This window comes from Molossus molossus, unplaced genomic scaffold, assembly GCF_014108415.1.
Source record: "Molossus molossus isolate mMolMol1 unplaced genomic scaffold, mMolMol1.p scaffold_m16_p_4, whole genome shotgun sequence".
NCBI lineage: Eukaryota > Metazoa > Chordata > Mammalia > Chiroptera > Molossidae > Molossus > Molossus molossus.
In genome coordinates this window covers 68,012,375-68,021,949 of record NW_023425377.1, presented here as the reverse complement: position 1 = coordinate 68,021,949, position 9,575 = coordinate 68,012,375, and the positions used below count along the sequence as shown (strand labels likewise).

The 9,575-nt window shown below is 45.4% G+C and overlaps 1 protein-coding gene across 2 annotated transcripts; it reads right to left on the bottom strand.

The window, feature by feature from the left end:
• Positions 1 to 272: 272 nt before the first annotated feature.
• SMIM7 (small integral membrane protein 7) lies at positions 273 to 9,436 on the bottom strand. Of its 2 annotated transcripts, XR_004956525.1 has the most exons (6): positions 9,370 to 9,436; positions 9,247 to 9,288; positions 8,743 to 8,795; positions 6,736 to 6,826; positions 1,931 to 2,038; positions 273 to 1,244 (listed from the first exon to the last, which is right to left on the bottom strand). XR_004956525.1 is itself a non-coding variant. In XM_036241432.1 (5 exons), exons 1-5 carry the CDS (start codon positions 9,393 to 9,395, stop codon positions 2,023 to 2,025), a joined length of 228 nt encoding a protein of 75 aa, XP_036097325.1. In that variant the 5' UTR covers positions 9,396 to 9,436; the 3' UTR covers positions 1,505 to 2,022. The 2 variants fall into 2 exon arrangements, 1 of the variants encoding a protein (XP_036097325.1); XM_036241432.1 differs by lacking the exon at positions 273 to 1,244 and having other exon boundaries at positions 1,505 to 2,038.
• Between the last annotated feature and the right edge of the window lie 139 nt (positions 9,437 to 9,575).

Sequence of the window (9,575 nt, the reverse complement as noted above, 5' to 3'; positions counted from 1 at the left end):
GTTTGGCTCAGCGGTTAGAGCGTCCGCCTGCGGTCCGGAGAGACCCGGGTTCGGTTCCCGCTAAGGGCATGTACCTCGGTTGCAGTTTGTCCCCGGCCCTGGTTGGTCGTGCGGGTGGCGACCACTCGATGTGTCCCTTTCACATCGATGTTTCCCTCTCTCTCTCTCTTCCTCTCTCTCCCTCCCACTCTGTCTGTACAAGAGATGGAAAAATGCCCTCGGATGAGGATTAAAAAAAAAAAAAAAAATTAATAGAAAAAAAAAAAGAACACAGGCCTGGGCAAAACTCAATTCAGAAGCTATATTCCCTGCTACTTACAAATGGGGAGATGCTTAGCCAGATTTGACAAGGGAATAAGCTATAGAAGCAATGAAGTAGAATGACATTAGCTGAGCAATAGTACAAGTGGATTTGACCCTGGTCTAGGGAAACCCCACCATTATCACTGGCTCTTTCAATTCTTCTAGGAGCAGCCAGGTCAAAACCATATTTGCCCAATTCCTGACCAACACTTACTGAGCAAAATCCAAAAGGGATAATCATTTCTTTTTGACAGCCTCCAAAAAAATCTGAAGTGTTTCCCATAGCTTAATTAGAAATGACTCAAATTGAAAGGCAATGTCTTATTTTTAAAAATGTATAACCAAAGGTCCTTTTGGGAAAATGCACTTCATTTTCAATACTATTTAGTTTTTTATTTTATTTTGTGGTACGTGCCCCTAGCAGGAACCGAACCCAGGACTCTCTAGTGTGCAGGCCACCACGCAACTGCTAAGCCAAACTGGCCAGGGCTATGCTAGTTAGTTCTAAAAGCATGCATGTTTGCTTGTTCCTCCCACCAGGTTTACTTTTAAGTCAGGATTTCAAAAACCACAACAGACAAATTAAACACCTATGAGATCCAGGTGCTGACCACTAGTGTTTTATTTTGGCAATTAAATCAGGACTCTTTCAAAGAAGCTTCTGTGAAAAATGCTCAAATGAAGCTCACTGTTTTTCAACTTTGACTCCAAAACCTCAAGCTTTCAGAATTACATCCCAATATTACCACATAAATCACTCTCACTCTAAAAATTGTACAATTAATAACCCCTTTAACAGAGAGCTTTCAAGGCAATATAAAATTTCTCCTAAGACACCTGTCTGCCCTTGCCAACTGTTCTGCACCTCTTCTGTGGGAACCAGTAATACTTCACCCTTAAAGTCCTAGGGATGACAGCTCCACTGAGTGGTCAATCAGAGCCTATTGGGACAGAAAAGGAACTTAATGTAGACCCAGCAAAAATGAACTTTATTATTCTTAAACAGAGTCCTCAAAAGAGGCTGCATCAAACTTAAAAGGCAACCTTTCTGCTTCAAATTCTTAGAAATAAATGATTTCTAAAAACTTGTATAATTCGCCCTGGCCAGTTTGGCTCAGCGGTTAGAGCATCAGACTATGGACCAGAGAGATCCAGGTTTGGTTCCCACTAAGGGCACGTACCTCGGTTGCAGTTTGTCCCTGGCCCCAGTTGGGGTCGTGTGGGTGGCAGTCATTCTATGTTCTCTCTTACATCTATGTTTCTCTTTCTCTCCCCCCCCAAAAATAAATAAATAAAAACCTGTATAATTCGAGCCAAAAGGGATGGTTATTAACAATAAAACAAGAAATAGCCAGGAATGTCTTTCTAGTGAAAACTTGGTGGAAGAGGGATTCCAATCCAATAAAACTATCTAGATGTGTTCTATTTTCTATGAGGAATACAATGTTACCATAGCCCCTTACATAAACCCTCCTGAAACTCCTTAGGTAGATGTTTCAATGCAGAGTCCAATGTAAAAATATCTTTAAAAAAAATAAAACAACAGTGACATGGTCAGGAAACCCTGCACAACTTGGTGAACAATTCTTCCCACCCACCACGAGCTTGGGCTTTCTGGGAAAGTCACCGGTTTTCCGGTCAAACACATTCTTGAAGTTGTCAGGAACAGAGGAAGGCGTGGCATCTGGGAAGGTATGTTCCTGGTTCCATATCTGGAGCTCAGGAGCCAAACAACCTGGAAAATTCAGATGGCAGAAATGTCTGTGAGAATGGGAAGCTGTCACTCTGAAAACATTTTTAGAAAATATTTGATGTTGCTTTTAAGATTATTTTACACCATTTTCTGATTTTACAAGTAATTCTTCTGTTACACAACTCTGTGAATATACTTAACACTACCAATCTATACACTTAAAAGAAAAATGTAACTCTTTCAAGAATTATCCACTTCATAGAAATCTGCAACATTTTATTTTCACTAATTCTCCATTACTGCAAGTCAGTATCAAAAAGTCCTTTGAATATACAAATGATTACACTTAACTCTATTCACTGAAGAAATCTGGAATAGGAACGGCCTGGAAACTGTAATAAATATTTCTGAAGTTTGGGAATGGGTACACAGGTTACAACACAGGCCTAATGGGGAAAACCACAGAGCTTTTAAAAAGAGATATTTGAGAATTCTCTTTGCAACATTTCTATAAATCTAAATTCTTTCCAAAATAAAAAGGTTATTTTAAAAAAGTAACAGATAGTGCAAGAACAATTGGTTTGCCACATGCCAAAGAATGAAGTTGGATCTCTACCTCACACCATATACAAAAATTAACTCAAACTGGACCATAGACCTAATTATTAAAATGAAAACAGTAAAATTCTTAGTGACAAAAGAAAAAAAGATACTGGGCTTCATCAAAATTAAAAAACTTTGTGCTTCAAATGATACCATCAAGAAAGTGAAAAGAGCCTGACTCGTGTGTCTCAGTGGTTGAGCGTCAACCCATGCAACCAAGAGGTTGCCATTCAATTCCCAGTTAGGGCACACGCCCAGGTTGTGGGCCAAATCCCCAGTGGGGGTATGCAGGAGGCGGCCAATCGATATTTTTCTCTCATTGCTGTTTCTCTCCCTCTCCCTTCTTCTCTCTTTGTTTTGTTTTTTATCCTCACCCGAGGACATTTTTCGATATTTTGTTCAGATAGAGTGAGAGGGAGAGAAACATCGACGTGAAAGCGACACATCGAGTGGTTGCCACCCACACGACCCAACCAGGGCTGGGGACAAACTGCAACCAAGGTACGTGCCCTTAGCGGGAGCCAAACCTGAGTCTCTCTGGACCGCAGGCCGACGCTCTAACCGCTGAGCAAAACTGGCCAGGGCTGGTTTTCTATGACTTTTAAAAATTTCCAAAGTAGCCCTGGTCAGTTTGGCTCAGCGGCTGGAGCAACAGGCCTGTGGACCAGAGAGTCCTGGGTTCGGTTCCCTCTAGGAGCACGTACCAAAAAAAAAAAAAAAAAAAATCCAAAGTAGCCCAGCCCAAACAATACAGAAGTGGGTGCAGGAAATAGCAAACCATCCCTCAGACTCTGCTAGTCACAACCACGGACAGATCCCTCCAATGCCCTTGCTGGAAGTGTTTCCATCACAGACGTCAGCACTCAGCATTTATTCCATGTTTACTGTGTGCAAATCACAAATGAAGCCAGAGTGTGCATACAGGTAACATAAGCCTTCTTTACTCTCAACACATTCCCCAGTGTAGATAACCTTCTGGCACATATCACTGATGGCATCATGACAGTGGGTCATATGGGTATCCTTTAAGTTACCTGATTCTTCCCCTGTTCTTAGACATTTAAGTGATTTCCAGTGTTTTAATATCCTGGAAAAGCCCAGACACTGTCTCCCTGACAGCTCTTTCTGGAGATAATCTTCCCTCACTCATGACCCCCAAAGAAAGAGATGGCCTAGGTCAGAGGTCAGCACACTCTGTAAAAGGCCACACAATACATAGACCAGATTTTGGGACCCTAGGCGGTCGCTATGCCCCAACCACTATAGCGCAAAAGAAATCACAGACATGGGCATGGCTGTGTGACAATAAAACTTCATTCATGAGCCCTGGACGGTTTTGCTCAGTGGTTAGGGCGTCGGCCTGAGGTCCAGAGAGACCCAGGTTCAGTTCCCGCAAAGGGCATATACCTCGGATGTAGTTTGTCCCCGGCCCTGGTTGGGTCGTGTGGGTGGCAGCCACTCGATGTGTCCCTTTCACGTCGATGTTTCTCTTTCTCCCTCCCTCCCACCCTATCTGAACAAAATATGGAAAAAAAAACCCCAAAAACCTTCATTTATGAAAACAGGCAGGGAATAGATATGCCCGCGGCTATAGTTTGTTAACCCCTGACCTCAGTGGTTAGGCTAGAATGAGGAACCTCCAATCCAACTAGAACTGAGTGACACCTAGCTAGGTCAGACTTTGCTCCTAGGAAATAAAATCAGGACACTGGGCTACTGACTTAGCTTGCCTTGGGCTAAGCCTGGGACTACAATCCTGGTCACAGGCCAGAAGATGAGCAGTGAAGGATGCTAGCCAGACAAGAGAAAACAATAAAGCCAGTGGACAGAAAGGAACAGAATGATAAAAACACACTAAGTTTGCCCTGGCTGGCATGGCTCACTGGTTAAAGTGTGGCTTGCATACCAAAGGGTCGCATGTTTGAGTCCCAGTCAAGGGTATGTACCTGGGTTGCAGTTCGATCCCCGGCCCTGGTTGGGGAGTGTGCAGGAGGCAATCAATGTGTGTGTCTCTCTCTCTCCCTCCAAGCCCCTCTCTTCTTCTACCTCTAAAAATCAATGGAAAAAATATCCTCTGGTAAGTATTAACAAAAACAAACAAACAAATAAACCAAACCACCAAGTTGTTCCTTGCCCCAGGACCTTTGCATATGCCACTTCCAATACTACCTTGCCTCTCCCCAGTTCTGCAAATTGGGCTTCCTGTCATTCTTGATTTATTTATTTTTTACCAATTTTATTTTATTTTTATTGATTTGTGAGAAAGAGAGAACCATCGACTTGTTCCATCCATCTATGCATTCATTGGTTGACTTCTTCATGTACCCTGACCAGGGATTGAACCCGAAACCTTGGCATATCGGGATAATGCTCTAACCAGCTGAGCTACCAGGCCAGGGTCCCTGTAGTTCTTGACATGTTTTCAGAGAGCCTCTTCTGACTGCCTTCTTTCTCTTTTTTTATTAATCCTCACCTTAGGATATTTTTTCTATTGATTTTTAGAGAGTGGAAGGAGGGAGGGAGGGGAAGGGGGAGACAGAGAGACTGAGTGTGAGAGAGAGAAAGAAAGAGGTGAAAGAGACACATCAATTGGTTGCCTCCCGCATGCAGCCCCAATTGAACCTGCAACCCAGGTATGTGCCCTTGACCAGGAATCAAACCCAAGACCTTTTGGTGCGTGGGCTGATGCTCTAACCACTGACCCACAAGGGCCAGGCCTGAGTGCCTTCTAAACTGGGGGGACTCCTTCCTTTTGCTACCTCACAATTTATTTCCCCCTATTTGTTTGTTTTCTGTCCAGCTGTTACACTGTGCATTCGCTAAAGGCAGGGACTACGGCTGTCTTGGTCTCTGTTGTGACTCCACAGCACAGCCCGCAGTGTATAGTTGTGAATGAATAAATGAATAGGTGGGAACCTGGAAAGACAAAAGCTAGAGGAACACCCCCCCACACACACAGTGTTCTTTTCCCACAAGTTCTAGTTATACTTCCTGTACTCTCCTTCAAATTCCTTTGTCTCTTCACAAACTTCTTTGTACCTGAGTAGGCCTCACCTGAGCTCCCAAAAACAGGCCTCTCTGGACATCCATCATGGTCCTCATTCAGGGTTCTAAAACACTTCCTAGTGTAGTGGTTCTCAACATTCCTAATGCCCCAACCCTTTAATACAGTTCCTCATGTTGTATGTGAGCGTATCTGCATGTGGGCAGACCAGTCTGAAGACATAGCAGAGCAGTGTCTTGGTTCCTAAGACCATCGGAATACATTTCCGATGGTCTTAGGCAACCCCTGTGAAAGGGTTGTTCGACCCCCAAAGGGGTTGCCGACCCACAGGTTGAGAACCGCTGCCCTAGTGGCACAGTGACCCCCCCCTTACCCTCTGACCCCTAAGTCCTGGAAACATCTCCTCAAATAGTTGGCTGGGATAAGAACCACCCAGCAACTCGAAATTCAGTATCTCAACCAGTCATTCTCTTCCTCTTTAGGGGAAGCATACAAGATGGGCCCAGCATGGCCTACAACTCCAGATTCTTCTATTATTTTAATCCTGAGTCTATTTACTCTGAGTCTCACAATTCATTAACAGCAGTACTAGAATTATGGCCTGTGGCTAGAAGGAAAACCAACCTGAATGGATTTGTTTAGCCTTTTAAGAAAATAAAAAAGGGTATAAAAACACACAAACAAAAACTTCTTTAAAGGGCACAAAAACAGAAATAAAGTCTGAATATACACTTCTGCTGGATTCCAGTATGGCGGGAGCAGGACCCAGCAGCACACTGGTTGTCCAACTACATTTTTCACCTTGACAGATGCTGGGTATACACTAAGCACAGCAGAACTGGCAAGAGGTAACCAAGCCACGGGCTCAGGAAAAGCATCTCTTGGTGACACACCAGACACTGCTAGGACTTGGAGAATGCCATGTTTCAATCCAAGCTCCAGCTTGAACCACAGTGACATGGCTTAAACCCTATAAATCCATTTCCTCTTTAGCTTGGAGAGTTCTTATTTTAAAAACAGAAAGCATGAAACCAAAGTGTAGACTGAGAAGACAGAGAAAGACCGTCAGGTGGGTCATTTTGGAGAACGCTGCAGATAATGACATGGATGGAGATGAACAGGCTTGACTTACACGATCATGCAGAACATCATGAAGACGTTCCACAGGGCGATGAAGATTCGGAAGTACCTGAGGCTCAGTAGGAACTCCCGGATATTGTCACCTGGAAAGTCAGAAAGCATGTTTACAAGCATTGCTAACATTTCTGCTGTAACAACCGCAGGTGCTTCTGCAGTTTCTGCCCAGGCCACACCACTGCCCCCATGTTCCAGTGGCAGCTTGGCTTTTCCTTTGGGTTTCTTTTGCCCCCTGACCCTCAGCACTCAGGCTGTGGCTGCCACTGACCAATCCTGGGAGAGCACCAAGCCCCCAACCTCTAACTGGCTCAGGGAGTAGTGACCCAAGTACTACGCCCAATGAGAGTCAGCACTGGGACTTTTGCCCCAACCACTGTTTTCTGCCAGGCTTCCTGGGCTGGGCTGGAAAGATATAAGCAGAGTCCTCTAGGACAGGGTTGGCAACCTATGGCTCAGAAACCAAAACAGGCCCCTGTCACCTGTTTCTGTGTGGCCCAGAAGCTAAGAATGTTTTTCATATTTCTTAATGGTTAAAAATAATAATAATAATCAATGGAGTATTTGGTGAGATACAAAACTTACATGAAATTCAAATTTCAGTGTCCACAAATAAAGTTATAATGGAATACTACCATGACCATTTATTTACATATTTCTCATGGCTGCTTTCCAGTTACAATGGCAAAGTTGAATTGCTGCACCAGACACAGCATGGCTTACAAAGCCAAAAATATTTATAATCTGGCCCTTTACAGAAAAATGTGCCAAACCCTGCTCTAGGGTCATCTTTGCTAACATAAGCCAGACTGATAGCAAAACCAACCTAGAAGAAAAAAGAGAGCTGGAGACAGTCACATGCTGGAGGGCTGTTTTGAGCCCTGAATCCAGGTGTGCCTAAAGACAATTCTACTCTTGGATGTTTCAATTTGATTTAACCACTTTGAACTGGAATTTTCGTGTTTGCAACTAAAAGCATACTAATTTGGGCAAGTAAAATAGCAGTTCTGCTTTGGTAATGACTTACTCCAGTCCCCTCTGCTACCAAGGAACAGAAACCACTCCAAGAGGAAAAAATTTGGTACATTAAGACTCCAGAGACCTGTGTTCCAGAACCTTCCTCTGGGATTTTGAGTCTTCCCCCTCTACCTCCACCCGCAGCGTCCGGAATGAAATGAACTGGTCCAGGTTAGGTGACCTCCAAGGGTGCTACCCAAAGTGTCACCTAGAGACCACAGCTGTGCAGTAAGCACATAATACCAGGTAAGAGCTCAGAAATTTTCACAGCAACCCAGCATGTCAGCTACCTGGTACTATTCCTGCTGCATCATCCTAGTGCATAAGCACAGGGTCTTGTTGAACACACTTTAGATGGGTTCATTATTAACCACCTCTGGGAGCTGGCCATGTGAGTCACAGCCTATGTAAGTGTTGGCCTAGCATGGACTTCAAAGTCAGAGATGGGTCGGCCCCCAGGATGTCTGAGAGGCACTGCTAGGTAAGGCCCTTCTCTAAGCCCAAGATCCTGTAAATGGGTTCTCCTGCCACCAACAGATGCTGATTAAGGCCACATATTCCAGGCGTAAACCAAGTGCAGTGGACACAGAGAAGAATGAGACAGGATTTACTGCCCTAAGGAGCTCACAGGGGGCCAAATACTAAACATGCAATCACACAGCAGGAATGAGCCAAACAAGCTGGAGCCTCTTCTCTGGAGCTAAAGGTCAAGTGTGAGGGGTAGACATAAGCCAGATGACAAAATACATTTAAAGAAAAATGATAACTTTAGAAAGTAATGAGTGCTGACCTATGCAGGAAGGTCTGACAGGAGAAAGGAGTGGATTACAGAGGTGAGCAGAAAGAACATCACATCTTCATGCCTTTCTCTCTCTCTCTCTCTCTCACACACACACACACAAATTTAAAAGAAAACTGGGATAAGACTTTAGAAAGAACTGTCCTCTCTGAAATGGATCAATTCCAGAGTCCAGAAAGGAGGCTTTACCTGTGCCAGGCTCCCTGGACTCCTCCCCAAAGCCCTGCGTGTCCTTCTTTTTCCTACAAAGAGAAGCAGTCAATGTCCACTTTCGATGGGACACAAGGACCGCTCAGTCCCCTAGCCTCAAAGGGTCAGACACTCAGCTCTACTGCTGACTTACGGCGTGACCTCCGGCGGTTCAACCGCCTTCTCTGGGCGCCCACCTGCTCCACCAATTACAGCCATCGACAAGGTGAAGATAGTCCGTGGGTACAGGTTAGGACTATGAGTTTTTTAGGGAATGGGCCTGAGGCTCTTCAGGGTACTAGTACAGGGATCCCCGGAAAACGGAGAGCCAGGATTTTAAGTCACGGTGGCGCGAAGACTCCCAGGAGCAAGAACCAGGCAGCAAGCCGAGCCAGAGAGGGCTGGGACTTGGTTGCAGGGCTTGCGACGTGGGGCTGGCTCACGCCCGCGGGGGCGGGGCTACGGGTCCCCGGGTGGAGCCGCGGTCCTTCGCGGCCTACTCACAGCTTAAAGTTAAGCACCGCTCCAGCGTTCATCAGCAGCGTTCTGCGGAGGGAGAATGTGGTTACCTAGGCCGCCCCCAACCCCGTCCGGCCCTACCACCCAGCCTCTAGTTCCCTTAATTACCCGAAGAGCAGGATGTCTCCGATCATCTTTACAGCCACAGCGTCCAACAGAACCGGAAGCGGAAGCCCCAAGGAGGGAGGAGAGAGAAACACTAGTTGGCCAATCATGAAGCAGCACTGGCGAGGGTCGAGCCAATCGAAGGCCAAGGCAAGCAGGGTCCCACCCTTTGCAGGTCCGGCCCCCTTAGGAAGAGAAAGCGCCCTTAC